Consider the following 24,825-nt stretch of genomic DNA (forward strand, 5'->3'; position numbering starts at 1 on the left):
AGAGAAGTGTTTATAGGGAGATGGTGTCTGAGCTGAGACTTGAAGAGTAGGTGTATACTGAGATGACAAGGTGACAAAATGGCCTTCTGTGGAGGAGGAAATAATATGTACAGAGTCACTGAGACATAAATGGTGAAGGCCTAGTCAGAAAGCAGCAAATATTTATTAGAATGAAGTTCCAATGCAAGTTTGTGGGCTGCATTGAAAATAAAGCTGGAATACCAGAAGAATCCAAGAAGTACTTGGTGAGAGTTGGTAAGGATGAGATACACTGGTACATGGCTACTCCTGTATGACTGGTGTGAGAACAGAGGGCAGGGCAGAGACAGAGAGAATGGAAGTGAGAGAAATGTTGCATACAAAATGTAAAGAAGATAAAACAGCATTTGTGGTAAGAGAGTGGAGGCTCGTGAATAAGAGGGGAGACTGAGATGTGATAGAGTTATATGAGTTGAGGAACCAAGCAGATGGCAGAATGGAAATAGGAAGGTTAGGAGGGCTCAGGAGAAGGTGGCAAGGCTAGTTAGGAATGTGTTACATTTTAGTGCCTATGGGAAATTCTGGAGGTAAATCTTCTACAGAGACCTGGATGGGCTGGAGATGTAAGTGTGGGGAAATGGTCTCAATTCAAAAGTAAATTAACATGAATAGAATATCTCCAACTGGCAAGGGCAGCCCAACTAGAAGCTACCTATTGTTCTCAAGTGTCCCTGTTACTGCTAACTAACATATGCCCTCGGGGAAACCTCATCCATAAAGAGTGCGTGTGACCATGGGCCAAAACCTCACCCCTGTGATTCTGAGCAAAGCAGTTTCAAATGCTCCCTTGAGTCCAAAGATTGAATAGTTCATTGGTCCTGTGAGCTGGAGTCCCACCACCAGACCAGTGCTTAGATGGGCTCCATGCTTAGACAAGCCCCAAAGCTTCTCAGATCATCTCTGGGAACTGCTTTCTAGTGTTCTGGTCACCATTGAATGATGTGAGCTGTGTAAAACTGAGTATAGGCACCTGACATATAATCTGGGTTAACTGTCACAATGAGCTTTATCTTTTTGAGATTTCATTCCCACAACTGAAAAAAAAATAGCTTAATTACTATGCCTATTCACAAGTGTCTTTCAAGGAAGAAAATAGTAAAAGGAAAATGATACGTGAACATGACTTAGTGTAATGCCTGCATAATGGAGACTAACATTACTGCGAGAAATAACTGTTAACCCAGAACAAGAGAAGATCCCAAAGATGAACAAAATTCGTTGCCTCTATTTCTTACACTCCTATATGTATTTAAAAGATCTTCCTGTTTATCATCATTCTATCCTTTCTACTAAAAACTCTCCAAATCACAACAAAAACCAGCCTCCATAGCAAACATTCCAAGACAAAAACCCCTCTTTCCCTACTTTTGTTCTCATCTACCTGGGAGCATCTTTTATCCCAGCTGGAATCTTTTCCCTCCAGGACTGTGGGGAGCATTTTTGGGTGACATCATGCAGTCATCTGGAGCTGACATTCCTTCTTCTCAGTAGAACTTGGTAGAATGCTCATGCAGAGAGCAAACACCAGCTCTTTCTGTCCAGTAAACTCCTCTTGGGGACTTGATGCTTTGGGGTGGCTGCTCCTCACTGAGGTGCTCTCTATGGATAATGGTGGGAACGCAATGTGGGGTTTTAAGCATTCTTACCTCCCTCTCAGCAAAGAGCTTTTGGGCATCTTGAGGCAAGTAAGGGAGAGATGCCAGCTTTGTGACATCTCTTGCGAATCAAACCCAAGCACAGTGCAGGAAGTTTGCATGTGACACACAATGATGAACCTGATAGGTGGTTAGTCAAATTCCCTCCTATTGTGACTCATACTCAGATGCTGTTGGTGAGGATGCAACTCAATGAGGTTGTGCAGTCTGGTGCACTTTCTTCCTGCGGTGTGTTAGGTTGGTCAGCATAACCTCAAGTTGTCATTTCATTGCCAAAGCCTTTACCACCATGTCTTGCTTTTCTCTCACTTTCAGTGGGTTCTCCCCGAAGTCCAGTGAATAAGACTACCTTGACTCTGATCAGCATCACCAGCTGTGTGATTGGCCTTGTGTGCTCCTCTCATGTCAGCTGCCCGCTTGTCGTCAAAATCACCCTGCATGTCCCTGAGCACCTGATCGCTGATGGTGAGCACTTCCTTCCAAGAATATGACCTCCTCCTCCAAAGAGGAAGGTTTTCAGGTTGGGAAAATGATTGAGAAGCCCAGGGTCACTGTTTCCTGTTACTATGTGTGTATGAGGAGGTGTGAATAAACCCAAATAAATTAGATTTAGGACAAAATTGGGTTTCCTAGAGATAAACTAGAAAGCCAGCTTTAGAAAGAAACGAATCAGATCATCTCTCTTTCTCTATTTCTAAAATAACTCACAGAGCACAATGGCTGCAGGTAGGTAGACATTGATGTTCCTCAGCCTTTGAGGAAAGAAAGACCAAGCAGTGGAGGTGTTTAAGGATTAGCCATGCTTTGGTTTGTTTTGCCCAGGTGAGAAATTCCTAATCACAGCAACCTGCTACAAGCCTAGAACTCAGAAAAAATCATTTGCTTCTATCCAGGGGGACCCCAATAAAATGAAGGAGTAATATAGGTTCTGAGAGTCCCTGTACCATTTAAGCCTACAGCACCTAATTGACTTGTTAATGTCTGCTCTCTCGGTTGCTGGAAGGCTGGAAACAGGTGGGGACGGTTTGCAGTGCTGGAGGGCCTGCTATTTCATGGCACGTGAAGACAGGCAGCAGGTCCCTGTTTCTTGGATGAATGCCATCTCTTGTGGCTGAGTCTGATGGAGCCTTGCCATAGCCATCACAGAGCTGCTCTGTCCATGTATCCCTTAGGAACACTCTGGCAAGATGGGACAAGGCAAGATAGAGGGGGATGGTATAGCAGAAAGGCTGAATGTCCCTGCTCACAGCAGTCTATGTGACAGCCACCCATCTGCTGATCCTTTGCACTGGTTGCTGCTGCTAATGACAGGCTAGGACTGGTGGGAGTAATGATTTTGGACTGGGATTTACTCTGTCTTCGGTGACTTGTACATGTGTACTCTATGCACACACACAGGTATAACATGCTTCCTCTCTGTCACCCTACAGGGAGCCGCTTCATCTTGCTGGAAGGGAGCCAGTTGGATGCTAGTGACTGGCTGAACCCTGCCCAAGTAGTTCTCTTCTCTCAGCAGAATTCTAGTGGGCCCTGGGCCATGGACCTCTGTGCCCGGCGGCTTCTAGACCCCTGCGAACACCAATGTGACCCCGAAACTGGTAGGCAGGAGCACCGGGAAGCGGGTAACTGTCAGAGAGATCATGCCTCTTACAATCACTCTCTTGTAATCCAGACCATCTCTCTCCCACTTCACTGTACTCATTGCCACCTTGAGCCTAGACTATGTGAGCTGCCAGCATGTTGGTTGGGCTACTGAGCATGAAAATCTGGAAGAAGCCTGGGCAAGGAAAACCGAATTGTGGCCCTACTCCAGAAAGATGAGAAAGTTAAGAATGACCTCCCATGCTCATTTCATTCTATCACTGCATCTCTAACTACTGGGGTGAGGCATATTCCAATGATAAAATTAATGCAAATTTATCATAGAAAATTTGAAACATTTAGAAAAGTATATAAAAGCAAATGATAGCTATCTATAATTCTATCTCTTGGATAGATCATTTTTAAAATTTTTATGTCTTCCCGTCCAATGTCTTTTCTCTGCATGGTATTTAGAGGCTTTCTGAGAAGCACTCTAAATCTGGTAGTTTTCCTATTTTGTTTCACTTACCAATCCATCATTTTCACTTTTCTAGAATCATTAAACAATCCTTTGTAATATAATTTAATAGCCATTTGGTGTTTCATTGTATGTCTATATCATAGCTCATTTAAATAGCCCTCCATTACTTGGCATTTAGAATGCTCTAAATTTTTCATTTTTATAAATATTATTAAAATTAACATCTTTGCACATAAATGCGGGACACACAGTTATTTTCTTCAACTAATTACCAGGGAGGGATTACTGGGAGAAGAGTATAGATAGCTTTAAGTGTGCTATGCTATCAAAAAGTGCTAGGCTAGCTCTCAGCAAGGGCCCACATTCAGGCATGCATGAATTAGAAAGGGCCCAATGCTCCCAGAGCCCCACCTTGTAAAAGAGCATAGATTTTTTTCTTTTTAAGTTTTTCAGGGCCTTCTACTTATTAGGCAAATACTCTACCACTTGAGCCCTCAACCCCTTCCACCCAGACCTTTTGCTTTTAAGTTTTTACATAGCATCTTCCACTTTTGCTCAGGACACCTAGGACACTGAGCCTACTAACTCTACCTCCTGAGTTGCTGGATTATATTTATGCACCACCATACCCAGCAAGAGCACAGATCTTTGTTCCATTTTTTAGATTTTCTTATTGGAAAAGGAGTTCATCTAAAGTCAATGTTTACAAAGGCCTATTTTGAGGAGCTGAAGTATTATAGATTCTCAGAAGAATAGCATGCTGCCTTAGAGCAAAGGAAAGAGGGAGGTTGCTATCTAAGACCTCCAAGCAAAATGTTGCTAGAATTAGGAAGCAACTCTTCAAGCTGTCTGTCCATCCTGTACAGCCTTTGAAACATACACATACACTTCAGAAACTCAGATAGAGGATCATATTTGAGATTGAGTCTAAAAATGTCTAAGACATAACTATTGTGATTCACTACTAAATATCTTGGGGAGACTAGCAGGTAACTGTGACATCTAAAATGTCCTTGTTCTTAGGTATAAAAGTTACTTCAATGTGGGCCCATCACAGAGATTCTAGGCCCCCGTATGGAGGAGAAAGTGCAGCATTTGAAACATCTGATGTCTAAGACTGTGCTTACTTGCTGCTCCTCCCACGCTGTCAGGCAAACACCAAACCAAACAGATGGACTGTGCACCATGCCCAAAAGCTAGTGCATGCAGAAGAAATTAAAAAGAGCTAATCTCACAGGTGGGCCTCCCCATGCAACTGAGCCAGCCTCTGGTACTGTTGCTCTCCAGCTGGTTTGGATTAGAAGGATTTGGGGCAATCTTAGATGTTAAACTCACTTCTGAGAGAAACATGATCTCTAAGGACCTTGGGTGCTTCCACTTGGATCCTGAAGAACTGGAAGTACCCACAATTAATAGTGTAGCGATAAGCATGAGGTTCTGGGCTAGGAGGGTCTTCAGGGATGGGCTACCTCCTTCCTTTGCATCAGCAAAATTCCTGGAGAAGTCACTGGATTTCCCCCAAAGTCCCAAGACTTTGACCAAAAGCAAGCATCTGTGTGTAATCTATCATGAAATCAGAGCAGAAGTGAGATTATATAGGGTTGCTTAATTTCCCTTGACATGTCAGATCCAACATATCTGTCACTCAAAAACCTATGTAGGCAACAACTGTTACTGAGCATTCCTGTTCTGTGTGCCAGGAAGTTGCTTCCTACCAACCCTTCAGTCCCTTCCAGATGTCTCCTTTCTAATCCTCCCTAAAAATGACTTTGGGAAACTTCTCCCCTGCAAATAGCTTCCCAGTATCCGTGGCAACTAATGAATTTCCAAATGGAAGGCCATGGAGGGATACTAAAAATAAGAACCCAAACCCCACAACAGTACTAAGGTGCAACATCTTCATTCGGGTAGCAGCTGAGAAATGATGCTGCAAAGACTGTTATTTTCATGAATGCTGGAATTGGGAGCCTCCCCCCCCCACCACCCCCCCACCCCGCCACCGCCGCTCTGCCTCTCTGCACAGAGGATGATGTGGTCATCCCACACGCTCATCAGTAAGAAACTTTATCACCTCCCACACTCCATCCTAGAGCCTTTCTCCAAAGAGCCAAGTGTGGGAATTGGCTTCAAGTCAAACTGACGTTATTTTTGCAATCTTCCAGCTAGCTTACTTAGAAATGTCAGAGTGTTGGGACATGTGCTTTCCCTGCCATGCTGAGGGGTCTGCCCATATGGGTGTACAGGGCTGTACAAGTATACTTGTATACATTTTCACACATGCACACACACATGTACGTAAACACACAAGGACACAAACACAGATGCTCAGTCATTGCAAAAGAGCAGCCTCTAGTACTTAGAATTCTCTCAGGTATCTTTCCTAAAAGTGTCCCACAGCTAAGCAGATGTTTACTCATCACCTGCACAGTACTGTCCAATACCAATGCTGGGAGACAGAAAAAAATAGATGCCCACATCCCAGATTCTGTGTCTGTGGTATGTTTCATGACAAAGGAAAGAAAAAATGTGAACATTATTTGGGTGCTGGTAGCTCATACCTGTAATCCTAGCTACTCAGGGGGCTGAGATATGAGGATCATATTTCAGTGCCAGGCCATGCAGGGAAGGTTTTAAGGATCCTATTTCCAATTAGCCATAAAAATCTGGAAGTAGAACTGTGGCTCAAGTGGTAGAGCAACAGTCTTTAGTGAAAAAGCTATGGGCCAGTGCCAAAGCCCTAAGTTCAAGCACCATTTACTGGCACACACACACTTCGCATATTGGCTTTACAACAGCAAGATTGTCCTGGGTTATCTGGATGGTCTCACTGTAATCACAGGAGTCCCTTGATGTGGAAGACAAGGAGAGGAAGAGGAATCTCTATTGTTCTTTCTCTCCGGATCCTTCCAGCCCAGTCTACAAACATTGCAACATGTGTGAAGACTCTGGAAGACCTGGAGCTGAAGGAAACTTCCTGATCTATTTTCCATACCAGAATCCTTTTCATTTATATTCTAGCAGCATGCTACCTGGGGGCAATGGAAAATACTGGTCCCGCATAGCCTGGGGCCTCGAATATAGTAGCCACCAGTATAAGTTCTTTTAATCATTCCAGGTCCACTAACCTTCTGGTTGCATGTGTTTAGACCTGATAAAAGATAGACATATACCCCAACATTTGCCTGTCATTTCCAATCACTGCTGAGCACTGCTGACCCTATGCTAGCCAGTGTCAGCCAACATGTTGTAATCCTAGCACGTTGTTATTTGGCAACTCCAGATGGATCTGGGGTAGGTTCTGCCTGCTGACAACTTCAGAAAATGGGTTATAGTCCATCTTCCTGCCACCCTGCCATCCTGCCATAGCAGAGGATCTAGGAGAAAACAATAACAACAAGAAGACCTCACATTAAAAAAAGAAAGAAAGAAAGATGGACTGGGCCCTTGTGGCTCATACCAGTAATCCTAGCTAGTCAGGAAGCTGGGATCTGAAGATCATAGTTCAAAGCTAGTATGGGCAAAAAGTCCCTGTGAGACTCTTATCTCCAACTAGCCACTCAAAAAACCAGAAGTGGGGGTTGGGAACATGGCCTAGTGGCAAGAGTGCTTGACTTTTATACATGAAGCCCTGGGTTCGATTACGCAGCACCACATATATAGAAAATAGCCAGAAGTGGCGCTGTAACTCAAGTGGCAGAGTGCTAAACTTGAGCAAAGAGAAGCCAGGGACAGTGCTCAGGCCCTGAGTCCAAGGCCCAGGACTGGCGAAAAAACAAAACCACCACCACCAAAAAAAAAAAAAAAAAAAAAAAAAACAGAAGTGGAGCTGTGGCTTAAATGATAAAGTGCTAGCCTTGAGTAAAAAAGGCTCAGGGCCAGTGCCCAAGTCCTGAGTTCAAGCCCCAGAACCAGCAACAACAAAAAGATAGGTAGTGTTGATGCAGAGTTCATCAGATGTCAGTTACTCTGCTTTACTTATGCAATTGATGCTCTATAATAAAGCTATGAAGCAGAAGACAGGTTTATCACTAATTTACAGAAATGTTGACTACGTAGTCTAAGATAACAGTTAATAGTCAAGTTAATAGTCCAGCTGGATTCTAAGCTCAGGGTACTCGAATACCTCTGGTCATTTTGCAAACTTACCTAATCCTTGTGGAAAGAATTAGGCTCTACGACTTAAAATTCTTCCTTTTTTGAGTAGCTACAGACAGTCCCAGCGCTCTGATGAATCTCTTTGCCCCCCATACACTGACATGTCTTCTTGGATCTACCACGCTTGGCATCTTCAGTTATGTCTTTGGTCAGGTTGGGCTAAGTGCGAAGTACCTAAGGCTGTATGGCTCAGTGCTCCAGTGGATCCTGCCACAGAAAGACTTGTTCTGCATTGCCTAAAGATTTTTGTTGTGACTCTATTTTGTCCATGGCATGATAGAAACACAGGCTACCTCGTTTCAGTGACTTTTTATTCTCTGCTCTATTCCCAACCTTTGTTCTGGTATTTGGGCCACTGGAGAGACTTCTTTGCACAACTGCTTAGTTTCATATCCCTGTCAATTCTGGCCATACACCCTCATTGCCCTTTTCAAGATATGTAGCTTTTATGAATCTGCAAGCACAGGATTTGAAGCTAAGTTTAGTTTGTAGCCAAGATGTTCACTGAAATCCCTTCTTTCCTAGGTCTTTCTCCAGGCTAGACCGCACCATGTTGAAATGGGTAGTCCCGCTAAGGGGCATGGGGTCAGACAAGGCAGCCCTCCACTGCTTGCTTCTATTGAGCCACCAGTCCTCTCTCTAACTTTCCCTGGGTTTGGGGAAGCCCAATTTGGCAGGATAAGTTCATTTCCCATTTTGTCCTTGAACCTGCATTGCCCACTCTTTCCAAATTCACTTTCAGGATGTACTTTAGATATGTTTCCCTCAACTTCCCCTTCTAGGTGTGTGGAGCTATTTGTCCCTGGTTCTCTTTTCTGATGCCTCCATAGCAAATGAGTATTAGGCAATTAGTACTACTCAAGCCCAAATACCTTGCAAGGTTTCCCTTCTTAGGCAAAGCATATCCAATTCTATTTAACAAAAGCCAGGGACTAACCTGAAGCAGATAGATAACTCTGGCTTTTGACCTTGGTCTTCGTGCTGAATTGATGGTGAGCCTACCATGTCTGAGGAGCTCCAGCCAGAATGTCTTTTTGTAATCTTTGGGTGGGACTTGTGCTTCAGTTCCTTATCTGTAGAATGGGAAATGACCACAGGAGATGGCTCAAGGTGTTTGCCTTCTGTATACCAAGCACAAAAGCAGATGTGCTGGTCTCCAGACCCTGCACCAGCCTCTCTCAGCAAGCTTCTCCTCTCTGGCTGCCTGGTTGACTAAGTACCTTCTGCAAGACACATTCTCTCCTGACTAGGCACATCTCTGTGGCCATGACACGTCCCTCCTTTGGATTCCTATGAACACCACCACAGAGTCTGCATCTCATGCGTTCCCCACCATCTGTCACAGCAGATGCGGAGACTGTAACACTTCTAGCTTAGGAGGGCATCCAACACCCTTGTGGGGGTCTTTAAAATTCACAGCTAGCAGTCGGAGCCTGTGCTCGCACAAAACCCCTCTTAAAATCAAGATTTAGCAGTTGGTTGTCATAGCAACTTTCCTCCTTAGAGCTGAACTCCTTTTGGTAGAGATGGCCAAACTGGTTTTCAGGAGGAATTCAGAACAAGGTTTGGTGGTTTGTGGAAATGAAGATTGTTGGTAGGCAAATTCTGGATATCCCCATACTCTAACCTGATGCTTTGGAAATGTCTGTGTCTCTGACTTTGGGCTACATATGCCATTATATGGAGAAAAGCTTTGTTTGCTGTCAGCAGTGTGTCCCCACATGGTAGTAAGTGATGGAAGCCTCATAAGGAGATAATGACCATGAAGGCAATTGCAGAAGGTAAATGTTCTATACAAACAGTAGATACTGCCATCATTAGGAAAATGGGGCTCTGCTTGAACTCTGAGTTGTGACTGCATTTATTTTTACATGTTTTGTGGTAACTAGATATCAATTGTGAAAGAGGACTCCTCCTCTTTTTTTGTCAATACTTAATTCTAGGCAAGGTGTCTAACTGAAACCATTCTAAGAGTCAGAGTGGTATGTTTGACATCCTCCTAAGATTACTTCTGAGTTTTCTGTTGTTGTTAAGTACTTATTTATTTATTTTGCAGTGCCAAGAATTGAACTATGAATAGGCTTAGGTTTCCGAATCTTGGAGATGGTATTTGTAAACATAGGCAAGCTCTTAATTAATTTGTCTCCCATGTCCAGTATTTGTGAAAGGCTAACTTTGGGGAGAAACTAATGTGGTTCCTACCCAGTGTAGTTTATAGTGTAGAGTCCACACTTTGAATTGAAAAGGTATAAAGCCAGCCTCCTGGTACATTCTTTCATGTGCTCTCCCTTGGAATTTGCATTCATCTTTATCTTCCTTATATATATTTTTTTTACCAGGAAAGCAGCCTTCCTTGTCAAGTTAGCCATTGGCCACCTAATTTCAAGCCATTTTTGCCTATGTTTCACCTCATAGTTACCTGGCCATTTCTAGATTCAGCTCCGTACCACTGAGAAGAAATCTGTATTGATTATGAGCCAGTGCATTTCACAATATGGTCTGGAAAACAGACCATACAGGAAACAATGTACTGATCTCTAATAGGGAGGTTTCCACAAGATAAGAAGGTACTCATTTTCCCTCTTCTCCTCAGGACACTGAGCTAAGATTGAGCTGAGTAGGTGTGAGGGATGAAAGGGACTTGCTAATGGCCTTTTTTTTTTGAGCCCCTGATGGACAGCAGCTTATAGGGTAATCTTGAAATGAGTACACAAATTAGAACCGAACAAAAATCCCCCAGCTAAGACAGTCATACTCTTCTCCTGTAACCCTTCACTTCATTTTGTTGAGTTTTATCTTCAAAAGGAGGAAAAAGCATTCAAAGCTATTCTATTTATATCCTTATGAATGTTTCTTCCTTGGGAGATAGAGAGACTGTGTGCTTATTATCTCCTTGGGGAATGGCACCTTTATGAATTTGTAAATTTGTTATTTACAAATTTCAGGATGCCACATGCTGTTATTGCATTCTGTTATAAATTAAAGTCCAGCCATTAAAAATACAAACAGGCTCTTTAGAGTAACTAGTCTCAGTAGTTTGAGTATAATGCTATGAGTATAATCTATGCACAAAATCCATAACTGTTCATCCTTTGGAGATTTTTGGATTTGTTTGCATAAATCAGGTGTACCTTACGCAGCCCTCCTTGAAAATGTGCTTTTACATGTACATGCAATTCCAACGCATTCTTGAACCACTTGGTAAATCAATAGCAAAACTAATGATAATGAAGAATGGTCATATCCTAAAAATAACACAAAGTTGTAGATGAGTCTTCTATTTGCCAACTCCAAGATAAGTAGCTGTTTTCATTTAAAATCTAGAGCAGAGTCTCTATAAAATCATGTTGATACACATAGCCTCTTCTAAGTGCAGTAGTTCTGTGAAGTAGCAGCGTAGTATTGTGGGAAAGTCTGTAAATAGACAAATGCAAGTATAAATATTAACTCTGCCATCTACAAACTCTTGAAAAATCCTTTATTTTTTTTTCAAGCCTCTGATTGTACCCATTGGCATAATTTAACTAATAACATACTTTTCAACATTCTTAGAAATATTTGACAAATGAAGTTACACAAACAGTCTTTAAAAATCAATTACTCATCTATACCTTTCAAGAGAATAATTTAAGAAAATAAAGATGAAAAGTTCCTTTCCTCAAAGAACTGTTGATCTTTATACTCACAAAGCATATTGCTTAGGAACTCCACTGGAGAACATTACCATGCACCAGAGAATGGAGAGATTGGTGGTGTTCTGCATGTGAGCAGTGGCAAGGAGAAGGTGTAATATAATTGGATGGATTGTGTCATTCATAATACTTTTGGAGGCAGAGATTAACCTGACCATTTCATACAAATTTTCCCAAACCCAGATATGTTAATTAATTCACTCACATTTCTCTTTCTTCCTCTTTCCCTGCTTCTAAGGGGAATGCCTCTGCTATGAAGGTTACATGAAGGACCCAGTGCATAAGCACCTTTGCATTCGGAATGAATGGGGGACAAACCAGGGGTAAGTGAGGGGCTTAAGTTACTGGGTTTATACATCACTCCTCCCTCCTACATTCTGTGGCTTCACAGTGCTTGGAGGAGCAGGGATAATGGGTGGCTATATTGCTAACAGTAAATGGGTAAAAATGTCACTGCATTTTCATATTTATGCCATCCCAATTATGTCTATGTAATCTTTTTCTCCATTGATGAGTCAAGAGATGATGTCTCTGGTTTGCAGCCCTGCAGTTTCCAGCTGGAATATGAAAATCCAGCTGTCCCTTTCTTCCTTTCACACCACTGCCAGCCATGAGGATTCCACGGGCAGAGCTTAACTGGTGATTTTTCAGACACACAAATCCACACAGATACAGGCATGGTTCTCTCAGAGTCTGATGAGCTCTGCAAGGCGAACATGAGTAGAAATTTGTCATGAGCTCAGTCAGCAGGGGTGATAGGCAGAGTGTGTTGAGTAAGAATGCTTTTTGCCTGATTCCAATTTACCATTTTTTCTGTGAGACCTTTGCTTTCCTCCAAGTATACATGACTGCAACAAAGGATCTGCTTTATCTGTTCCTTTTTTAGTTTTTACTTTATGCATTTTGGATTTTTTGTTGTGGTAAAACATACATAACATGAAATTCATCATTTCTAAGTGTGCTTTTTAGTGGCATTAATTATGTTCACCTCGTCAGGCACCCATCACCATTACCCATCTGGTATTCTTTTTTCAAAGCAAATTTGTACCATGTTTCTGGAGGCTGAGTGTTGACTTTCTGCATTGGCTCCATTGTGGAAGAGGGTGGAGGAAAAAGGGAACAACAAATGGTAATTAACAATAACAATCAATGGGAGGAGGTAACAAATTGTACAAGAAATGTTCCCACTGCCTTACCTTACGTATAAAACTGTAACCCCTCTGCACATCACTTTGACAATAAATAAATAATTATTCAAAAAAATAACAATCAATGGAATGGCTAAGCAAGAAGGAAATCTAGGCAAAGGCAACCTAATGAGTGTTTCTTGGGCTACAAACTAGATACATGTTTGCAGCCTGATAAGGTGGAAAAAATAAAGCAATAATGTGATTCTGGACATTGCAGTGGAGAACTCACATCCTGAGGTAGATTGCCACTCCCTTCGATGTGAATCTGATGAGACCAAACCTGGAATATTGAATATAGTTCTGGACTCTCAAAGCAATAAATATGGTGACAAATGGGTGAGAGTTTGGAGAAGAGTAATAAAAATGATTGAAGAGCCCAAGGGAGTGATTTATGATAAAGGGACAGAAGAACTCAACTCTTAGGACTTAGCCAGCTGATGACTAGTCAAAGCATGATCGATGCCCAGGGATGTTAGAAAAGGGCAAATGTTCTGGAACCAGTTGAAGTTGAGGAATAAGGACAAGCAGAAATGAAGTTAGGGGAAAGAAATCTGAATCACAGGTCAGCAAACTTGGGGAAGTCAAAATGCCATGAATTTTTTTTTGTGTTAGTGAAAATGAAGGATTGCTCAGCTTCAGATGAATATGAGCTTTTATCAGAGAGGCAGCCCTCAAAATTTAGAGGAAGGTATTTGCAGAAGGGTAAATACATATGAAGTGGCCTGCTATTGAAAGATGGGTGAGATGAGAAGATGACTCGGCTAATACATGTCAAGTGGGATATGAGTTCAGAGATCCGTTTGCTATTTAAATTCTGCATAGTTCCTTGACACTCTTAACTCCTGAAATGTTTGCACAGTTGCTGTGAGCCAGCATTTAAGCTTCCACAATAGCCAAGAATTTCAGTTGACCATGATTCTTAGGGAATAAAATACTAAAAGGGTGATGGATAACCACTTCTCTATGTCTTTGCCTGCCACCTAGCTATTGAGACACACACACACACACACACACACACACACACACACACACACACACACACACACACACACACACACCCTAGAAAATACCATTTTACTTTTGCCCTGAATGATCTAGTCTGGCTCTCTGCAGTGATTGGATTCGGTGGATAGTCGCTCAAGCTTCCCCATCTCTATCCTTGTAGACAGATCCTGTAAGGATGAGCTCCACTTCACTTGGTAATTGCAAAATCTTTGCCATTCCCTCTGGCTGTATGTAGAGACAGTCTTAGGATGTAGACAAGAGCCTCCAGGGAAATGGAGGCCCCAGCAATGGTGTCATTTAGAACAAGACTGGCTAAAGCACCCAGCTACAGACTGACAAGAACATTAGCCCCAGGAAATAGACAAGGAGACCTAATCTGTCATTTCCATCTCTCATTTCCATTATTCTATGATTGTCACTGTCTATGAGGTCTCATTTTGGACACTAATAAAATAATGGAGTGACTGTTAGGAGGAAAACAAGGGTACGTGACTATCTTGAGGATAATGGAACCAGGAGTGATAAGAGGCTTGAGTTTGTGTTTTTCAAACAGTGCCAGACAAATGGCTGCATTTTTCCTTCTAAAATAACAAGATAAGTGAAAAACTAAGATGTCATGCATCTCCATTTAAATCAGAAATCTGATGGTCATATTTCTATAGATGATTCTCATCAAATTAACCAAAATTGGTCTGAATGGGAAAATTGTCACTCAAATCAGAAACCATCCTGACAGCTCAGCAAATAATGTAAATATTGGGGTATTATGGAAAACTCAGTGGAAGGACTTCTTTTCTGAAAAATTTATTTACCATTCCAGAAGGTAAAGTTTAAGCAGATCATGTGCAAGTATTATTATTTTTCTCTTAGCATTCTACTATGGCATACATAATGACATCTGAATAGTTTTTTTCAAATTAGAGAAACTAAAACATAGGCTACACATTCTTTTGTGATAAATCAGGGCTGATGTGCTAGGAAATGTGGTCAGTAGCCATAAGTTCTGGTGGCTTTCAGAAAAGGAAGAAAATCACACAAGACACTGATACAAAAAAGATACAATTGGATAATTCTGTGAGACACAGGAGTAACACCTGAGGCTGTGCAGCTCTGCCTTATCTCCATAGTTTCTCTTACACAATTCCTTCTTTTTCTCTTTTTCTCTGTCCTCTCTATCTTTCTCACTCTGTGTTTAATAATTTGTTTGTAGGAGTCTTCTCACCATGATATTCTCTTCTTAATTCTTCCACTCATTCATATTTTCAACAAACATGTGCCCCATTACTCTTCTGGTACTGAGTGCTAGATTACTTTCCATGAGAAGACAATGTAGCCCTTGCTCTGAAAGAACCAATGGTCTACATAGGTCAATGGGAAATAACAATTACAATGAACTCTAAGAAGCATTAAAAGAAAGATGTGAGCAAAGTTCTGTGAGAGTACAGTTTAAGAGGTAACTTGTGTGAGGCTGAAGCGTCCAGAATGGGGTTTGACAAAGAAGTGGAAGTTTGAACTGTTCTGTTTAATAGGAAACAGAATCAATCAGAAGTGATAGGAATAGTATGTAGAAAGACATGAAGACATAAGAAACATGGGTTTTCCAAGAATGGCAAATAAATAGCACCATGGAGTTTCAGAGTGTCATTTGTGCCATGCTTCAGTGGCTCACTCGTATCATCCTAGCTACTTAGGAAGCTGAGATCTGAGAACCTCAGTTCAAAGTAATCCATAAAAATCTTATCTCCCATTAACCAGCAAAAGAAGTTGGGAATGGAGATATGGCTCAAATGGTAGAGCAAAGAGGATAAGGAATACAAAGATTAAATCACAAAGAAATTCAATATACTAAAGGTTCCAACATTAAAATTCCCACATACTGGACATACAAATGTTAGCAGAGAAAAATTCTAAAGTATCTATTTCCTGGGATATCCCTTTATTTTATATTCTTTGGTGGGGGGGGGCGGGTGAGGCATGACATTTAAGAATAGATCCAAGTAATCCTACAAACATAGAAAAAGTGAAACACAATGATTTATTTTCTTAATTTTATTTATCTGGGTTCTGCAAAGAAAATGCACTTCTAAAACTGTTCTATATGTAAAATGTTTCCAAGAACACAGGACAATGAGTAGCAGTTGGAGATCCTTTGTATAATGTTTGAAAACACAGGGGATAACAATTATTTTCTTGTGCCTCCAGTTCTACCAGAAATGCCCAAGAGGCGGGGGACAGATCATTCATGTGTTGGTGTGGCTAAAGAAGCCAGACTCTGCCAGCCAGGTGAAAGGGTTCGTGTGGAAGATTGTAAAATCACTGAACCCATTATACAAGAAGAAAGTCCGATTTGCTAAAAATAAAAATAGCATCAAAATGATTTAAACAAAGTCAGGGATGACAGATTTCTAATGGGTTATTAAAAGAACATGGGATGTTTGAGGTTACATCCTTGCTCTTTGATGCTGACAACAAAGTTAAGCATTCCCTGCCACTCACTCCTATGGCGGGTTGCAGGAGAAATGGGGGTAGGGGGATGGGAGGTGAGAGTTCCTAAGCCAGCACAGTGCTTTAACCTGTCTTTTCTCTTCTCTGCATGAATTCTCTGAATAACTCCTGACCTTACATCCTTGTAGCTCCCTACATATAACCAGGGACCATGAGAGTTTGTTTTGTATACTTGTTTGCTAGAACGGCCAAGACAAATTGAAAATTTTTACGGACAAGAAAGAAAAACTATGAAAGTGGAGGAAACAAGAGAGATTGATTTACATGGAAAGTATTAGAGGAGAAACAAAAACACATTTATTTAGCTACTTTGGAGTTATTAAGAATGCTATTATTTTGTTGTTGTTGTTAAATTAAAAATTTACCCAAGAGTCTCCAGATACATTTTTCAGAACAACACAATTAGATTAAATGCATGCATTTGAAGATTCCAGGTAAATAATAGTCTGATTTCTTATTCTGGCATCTCAGCTACAGAGGGCACCACCAAGGAGATTCTCCACTAAAGAAATATAAAATATCACTAGGTTTCAATGCTGAAGGATGGAGACAGAGTGATAATTCATGAGACAGGAAGAGACCTGCTGGGGAAAATGAACAGGTGTTCCTCCAAGGATTTAAAAGCTGTTGTCAGAAATGGCCCTGCTCATCAGAAACCTCTTCTTTCCACTGCCTGCTGAGGAGACAACACACTTATTGTGACATTGTCAGATAGGCACTGGCAAGTACATGCTCATGCCTGTGAGTATAGAGTGACTCACAGACAGTCCGTACCTGCACACCATGACCAATTTATTGTCTCAAGCGCTTACTTTTCCTTTCTTTCCATTTCTACAACTTCTCCCTATGCAGCATAAGAATCCAAATCTATATGAGGAACAGACGTCCTAAACCATATAATTCACTTTTCTATTGAAGTCAACAATGAAGATAGTGTTTACCATCTGTTTTCCTATAAATATGCCCCTAATCAGGTAACTCTGTGTGTGTGTTTGTGTGTGTGTGCTTGTGTGCCTGCCAGTCCTGAAGTTAGAATTCAGTGCCTGGTTGTTGTCCCTGAGCTTCTTTGTTCAAGATTAGCACTCTTCCACTTCAGCCATAACTCCATTTCTGGCAGGTGTGTGTGTGTGTGTGTGTGTGTGTGTGTGTGTGTGTGTGTGTGTGTGTGTGTGTGTGTGTGTGCTTAATTGAAGATAACAATCTCATGAACTTCCCTGCCCAGGATGGCTTTGAACTATGAACCTCGGATCTCACCTTCCTGAGTAGCAAGGAATATAGGTGTAAACCAAGGGTGACCAGCTTAATCAGACAGCATTTTATTTGGGCCAACCACAATGATATCCTTCACATTTTTCTGGGGTCACCTAACAGAACAATGGCTGAGTTTTGTGGAAAGATGCTGTGGCCTCTAAATTCTAGATATTGAGCTAAAACCAACCTCAAGTGATTATTCAAAAATCTCTTAGCTCCTGCTTGATTCCTCCTGGATACTTAAAATTGATCAAGAGCCTCCTTTCTGCCGAGAGTCAGGGCTACACCTCAAACTCCACTCTCTTCAGAACAGTGACCAGAAGGCTTCAGTGTAGCTCTGAAATAATAGGCATTTGGCTTTAAGTTTGTGAGAGGTCTGTTTTTCCAATGAAGGGTCTTGGACGGAGTCTGAACATCTCTGACAAGCCTGAAATCTCTTCGGAAGTGACTTGGATGGAGTCAGACAGTCCTAAGTGACATATGACATTTCCTCCTTTTTTTTTTTTTTGTTCTATTCCTGGCACCTTTTACCCCCCCCCCACCCCCCTCACCCCATCTTGGTTTTGTGCCACTATGACTGTTGACCTTCCTCCAATCACTCAGACAAGATGTGCTGCCAGGCAGTGCTGCTCCTTTATCTCAGGATGCCCTCCTCCCCTGCCCTCCAGCTCAGACCTCATTGTCTGTGCCCACCTCCTGTCATAGCCGAGCTGTCCACAAATGTGATTATCTTCCCATTTACTCTTCCAGTCGCCTCCTCTGCCTCTCTGTCTCTCTGTCTCTGTCTCTTGTCTCTCTCTCTCTTACATACACACACACACACATATATACACACATTGTCACACATATCATTGTCACTTATTCCAAACAAGGATTTCCAGTGTGTTTATTTTGTTTTTCTTTTCTCTTATTTTTATTTGGCTTTGCTTTGTTTTGTTTTTTTCCTCTGTATTTCCTATACTTACTCCAAGAGTCGATGGAAATGTTTCTGTCTTTTCTCCCACTCATTTCAGTATTAGAACAGCTGAAGGAGGCTCTTGGAATTCAACCTACATTTCCCAGTTCCTTCTCTGCAGAAGCTCTGTTGCAACCTGATTGCTGTGGGAACACTGCCCCTTGGAAGGGAGCAGACCCCTTCCTGGGTAAACCAGCAAGACCTTGAACTTAATCTCTAGCAAGGGGGAATCTCCTCTGACAGGCTTATCAGGTGCTTGCCCCCTCCTTCCCCTGATTGGTTTGGGAAACAGTGTTTCTTATTTTCAAGGACCCCTTTTCCCAATGCTGGGTGGCCAGTCAGCTGAGTGCAGGGAAGCTTTTTGTCCTTTGCAGACAGACAAACCTAGCATGTCCTTGCCAGGCATGCTGCCTCTGAGACAACGAGCAGATTTGTGCAGAAGTCCTCCTTTCTCTTCCTCGCACAAGGCACTTGATGAGCTAGAGCTGCCCGGGTATTCATTTTGGGTGATGTCCTTTGCTTTCTTTTTGGAGGCAAGTGTAACACTTGATTATTCAGGAGGATCCCAGGGCAAGTGATGCCCAAGTAAGTAGTTTTCGTACTCCTGTGCAGTCTGTGGAGCAGCTACTTAAGTATGATCTGAAGTACTTGTTTAAAATATTGATATCTAATTTCTAGCTTGGAGATTTTAATTTCATAGGTCTAGGAGAGGGCCCAGAATCTGTGCTTTTGACAAGCATTCTCAAAGGATTTTGCAGTACAGCAAGACCTGAAGACACCCCCACCCCCACCCCTACTCCTAGTGAGCAGGAAGCCATCCTCTCATTAATGCTTCCATCCTCTTCCCAGGAGAGTAGGAATGGCTTTGTAAACATATGGCCCAGAGCATCCTAAAAGATCTTAGTGTTTCACTGATTGAGACATAGGGATCCAAAGAAAGAAAGTAATTTACCAAGAGATGGTGGTTAAGATTTATAGCAATAACTGGATATTGGAAATAAATCAGTTGGATAAATAAGAATTTAGGAAGAGCAATGTGAAGAACATACACTACTCTGAGAGTCTCTTACCAGCTGTAAATAGTTCACCTGCCTCTCTTCCTTCCTCTTCCCCAGGACCAAGAAGGCTCATCTTGCTCAATGTCCTCCCTCCCCCAATCTGAGTGACAGTTGTCTACCTACATGCTGTCTCTCCTCCAAAGGAGGAGGGATGCTGTACCACACTGCTGTCTCTGACTAGTCCAGCCACGACACCTAGAGACTTATTTTAAACAGTGCCGGAGGTGGGAACACTCACATTTCCTCCAACATGACCACCAGGGTGAAAAAAAATCAACCTCAATTTACCCTCCCATCTGCTCAAGAATGGAAGATAAATTGTTTCAATTTTATAGAAATGAATGTTTTATGTCTTGCCTATGCTTTCCGGAGAGTGTCCTGAATTTATATATTCTCCTGAATGCATGGATATTTTCTACTAGGCATGCTCTCTAGACCTCCAGTTTCTTTGGGTTTCAGTCTCAGAAAATGAGAGTGGAGACTACTGTTATTTTTTCTCAGCTTTGGAGATGCTGGTTATTTATCATTTTTCTGTTTTAATCCTTATAGGAAAAAAAAACCATTCATTATGCTTAGAGAAAGTTACTGTTATTTTTGGTGCATTTCCTTTCCATTTGTGTTCCTATATATCAAAAGTTTTGCTTCCTCCATCCCCCTTAATTCTGCCTATGTCTTGTTCTCTTTCATAAGTTAACAATAACCTGTGTTTATTTTATAATTACCAATTGAGGGAAAGATATAAAATTAATCTTTAAATGTGTCTTTATGGTACGTTACATATCTCAAAACTTTTTCCATGGAATATTAGTCTTACTGTCTAAACCCTCCATTTTTACCTGCTTTTCATGAGAAGTCAGTTTAAAGCATAGCATTCAGGCAAGCAGCTCTAATATAAACATCTGTAGATTGATGTATATAATAAAAGGCATTATGAACACTAGTGACCTACATGTTCGCCACAATATTTCAGGCAATCCAAATTCAATGTCAACAAACACTTAGGAGTCCTTCTTGAAATCCAACTTGATTCATACCATTTATTATATATGTACTGGTGGGGAATATTCTGTGGGTAATAAATAAATATCACCACTAATATTGGTAAAACTATAGCAAACTGGATGTTTTCAAAAAGATGAGCAACTGATGATCATCTGTGACTTTTGCTAAACAATTTTTGCAAAAGTACAATAATACTGTTTCACTTTTTCTCTACAAGAAATTTAGATTTGTTTAAATATTCAAACTACAAAAATGTTTACTGTTTTATATTTATTTATTTATTGCCAGTCCTGGGCCTTGGACTCAGGGCCTGAGCACTGTCCCTGGCTTCTTTTAGCTCAAGGCTACTACTCTGCCACTTGAGCCACAGTGCCACTTCTGGCCATTTTATGTATATGTGGTGCTGGGGAATTGAACCCAGGGCTTCACGTATAGGAGGTAAGCACTCTTGCCACTAGGCCATATCCCCAGACCTACTGTTTTAAATTTTATATAATTTCACAAACTGGAAAGTGAGCACTTTGTCACTGTACATATTATTTTCTGCTATATCTCTTTTTATGAAAAGAATCATGTAATTAGCAGAAAATGAGGGAAAAATGAAAAAAAATCACTTGAAATTCCATCTCTTAGAGAAAACTCAGACTTTTTTGTTTTGTTTTCATTATGTACATTTTCAACAAAATAACCATATATTATTTTTATTTCTGGCTTTAAACACATGTACACATGCAAATGCATACCTATGTGTATACAGAGAAATTTATAAAGATATAATTTATTATTTGAGGTCAATGATTGGTCAGAGTCATAGAGTGCTGTTCAGAATTCCTGACACCAGAAATTTCTTTTCATTAAACCATATTGCAATTCATCAACTAGAATCACCTTTTCCTTCCCTTAAGGTCTCCTTCCCACCTAGTTTACTAACTTTTTCCTTGGATTTCCACATTGACACTTGCAGGTGGGCTTGAGGAGTTACAGCCAATAGCAGGCCTTGACAGTCAGGGTTGGCCTCTAGATTTAAGACCCTTGGATAGCTGAGTCTCTGGACTTCTTTTGTGCAGGACTTTTAAGGAGAGCAGGAACAGCTGTACAGAACCATGAGGCTTCATTAGCCCAATTAGCGCTGGAAGAGAAGACCTCCCATGGGGAACCCAGACTGCAGTTCTCAACATGGCTTCCTCCCTTTCTGATGACGAGCAGAGGCGATTGTTTATAGCCATGTGAGAAGTCTGATTTCAAATGGAGTGAATACTCACTATTGTGGATAGTCACAAATGGGAATGTGGTTCTCATACTCCTAGGAAAAGCCTGCTTGGACTGGACACAATAATAACCAGTGGAACAAATTACTCTGAATGCCTGATATTGCACTACTCCATGCCCTGTGCCCTACCAACCCAGTAGTTATGTTAGTGGTCTCAACATTTTTAGCAATAAAGCTGGATTTTTTAAAGATGGTTCTTGAAATGTGACAGCCACCTCCTAAGTACTTTTCCTGAACCAGCAAATTTAATTTCTCATTTCAATGTTGTAAAATAGGAGCTATTAATGGCCCCAATTTAAGGAGGAATCTATTGAACACTGAAGCAACATTGAGCGTCCCAAAGGCAAGCAAAGGATGATAGTTCCTAAGGAATAGTTTCTTTTGTCTTACCCTTCAAGAGCATTTGTTTCTAAGAGTAAAGCTAAAAGCAGAGGAGAGAGCTGAGATTCATACTGTGGCCTATGAAGGCCCTGTGAGGTCTACTTAAAACAACTGTATGTGCCTGAGTTAGGAATCTTGGCCAGAATGATATAGAATCCTAGGGAGAGTGACAAGTCACTAGAAGGACCTTGATAGAGGTCTAAACATTGGCTGCTTCCCAATTTAGGTAAAGAAGGCACTTCAGTTGGACATCAACCATGGAATGCTATCTCTGTCAGTGGTACTAAGTATCTGTATTGAGTAGCTTTGTGCTATGTCTAGTGTGAGGTCATGACCTGGGTTCAAGTCAAGATGGCTCATTGGAGTAGAGGGTATGACATAGTTTGCAGAATGGACTGTATACAGAGATTGCATTTACCCATTTACTGGCACAGGCATAAGGTAATAATAATAATTTTAAAAAACGGAGGCAAGTCTTTGCTTTTGGCAAAGTTTCAGTCCAATAAGCTTTCATTTGAAAGTTGGGTCACCCATTTTTTTCTCACATTTCCTGACTCAAGGCGAAGGTAGGTGCTCAGGTGGTATTCAGAGTTTATTGTTTCAGGTGTAGAGGTAGATATTACTAACTGACTTAACTTGTTATGGCCAAACTATTTCATCTTGACCAAGAGATGCTATAAACTTAATATTCAAGGGAGACAATGCTCATTTGCTCATATATGGTTTTTTTTTTGCATGGCTGAGATTAAACTCAACATTGTACATACTAGGCAAGCACTCAATCACTGGGTTACACCTGGGATATTCTCATCTTTATATGAGGCAGCAAAGCATAATAGATAGAGCTTACAGATTGAGTCAGACAGACTTGGGGTTAGATCTTATGTTTTCTACTTAAAATACCTTTTGTTTTAGCTAAGTTGTTATATATCTTTCATGGGTCTCAATTTTATTATCATTAAAAATAAAGATAATTCTGAACACCATGGCTCACACCTGTAAACCTACCTACTTGGGAAACCGAGTTCAGGAAGATCACCATTGAAGGCCAGCCTGGGGCTTTCATTTGAGAGCCTGTATCAATGAATAAAAAGCAGGGTATGGTGGCATCTGTCATCCCTGTTGGGGTTCTTCGCCCCCAGGGCTCTCCTGGCCAGCAGGAGAGGCGGGGAAGCACACTCCGACTGAGGCGGGCCAAGAAAAGGTGAAGGGTCGATGGGCCCCCGTAGCCAGCCCTCCCTCGCCAGAGGACAATCAGACAGCCCGGGAGAGGGTCTCGCACAATCTCACTTTATTTGGGAGGGGCTTCGGCCTTTAAAGCGGCAGGAAGGGGAGGGGTGTAAGCGCACCTAGCTAGGGACTGAGGGGAGGCCTGAACTGTCCGTCAAGGGTGGCAGCCAAGGGACCAATCCTAAGAGCCGCCCTAATACTACATCACAGCCCACAGGACCACCTCCTGGTTCACCTCCAGGCACCATCTTGGCCACACGTGGTCCCAACGCTGGGAGGCAGGACCAGCTAGAACCACCTTTCCGGTTCCTCATAATTGCCCCATGTGACCCTGGGGCAAGGACACACAGGTGGGGCCAGCTGGGCATGCCCCACAATCCCAAATATGCAAAGAGACTAAATAGGAGAATTACAGGCCCGGCTGGCCCAGGCATAAATGATGTAGAGGACGAGGTAGGCTAGGCTAAACTAAGGTAGAATAAGAGTAGAATAGATTAGAGCAGAATAGATTAAAACAGAATGGAACAGAAGAGAATAATAGAATACAAAGAATAGGATAGAATAGATAGTAGTATCTACCTCATAGAATTGTCAGGATTATTAAGAAGATCTAAGTAATACACATTGCACTCCATAGCACATAAACTCTGTAAGCACTCAATAAAGCATGACAATAGGCATCCTCATGGGTGATACTTTGTGTTGCTCTCATGGCCTCATTTATAGTCTTTGAATTTTCATTGGCTGATGTTTTAACATTAGTTAACACCCCTAACATTAAAACTGCTTGAGAATAGGAATAATGTCTCTTTTTTAAAAAATCATTGCAGTGTGATGCATTAACATACACACTGCCTGGAAGAAAATTGATGCTCAATAAATAGGTATTGAATAAATGTGTCTATTCATCAGTGTTCCTTCACAGGTGATGCTTAATGATTATCCTGTAAGTACTGTCAAGTTTGGGGGGTGTTTGGGCCAAGACTGACCCAAGACTCTATTTTAGAAACCTAAATGTAAGTCTTTTTTTTTTCTTTCTTTTATTGCCAGTCTTGTGTCTTAGACTCAGGGCCTGAGCACTGTCCCTGGCTTCCTTTTGCTCAAGGCTAGCAGGCCACCTCTTGAGCCACAAAACCACTTCCGGCTTTTTCTGTTTATGTGGTGCTGAGGAATGGAACCCAGAGCTTCATGCATGCTGGGCAAGCACTCTACCACCAAGCCACATTTCCAGACCTTTATTGCCAGTCTTACATAAAACTTTATTAAATTTTGGCTACTTTCATGAAAATGGTGAGCCATGTTCCTAACGTTAGGGAATTTTTGCAGGCATATCATCTGGATCATGGACAATTCTAGATACTCAAAGTGGGAAGCC

The 24,825-nt window shown here is 41.5% G+C and overlaps 1 protein-coding gene across 1 annotated transcript in view; it reads left to right on the plus strand.

The window, feature by feature from the left end:
- Nucleotides 1-24,825, plus strand: part of Astn1 (astrotactin 1) — a 308,349-nt gene that overhangs the window by 142,175 nt on the left and 141,349 nt on the right. The window contains exons 6-8 of the mRNA XM_048357089.1: nt 2,010-2,159; nt 3,125-3,292; nt 11,842-11,926. Coding sequence (XP_048213046.1) covers nt 2,010-2,159; nt 3,125-3,292; nt 11,842-11,926 — 403 coding nt within the window. The remainder of the gene's footprint in view (nt 1-2,009; nt 2,160-3,124; nt 3,293-11,841; nt 11,927-24,825) is intronic.

This window comes from Perognathus longimembris, chromosome 11 (assembly GCF_023159225.1).
Source record: "Perognathus longimembris pacificus isolate PPM17 chromosome 11, ASM2315922v1, whole genome shotgun sequence".
Taxonomy (NCBI): Eukaryota; Metazoa; Chordata; class Mammalia; order Rodentia; family Heteromyidae; genus Perognathus; species Perognathus longimembris.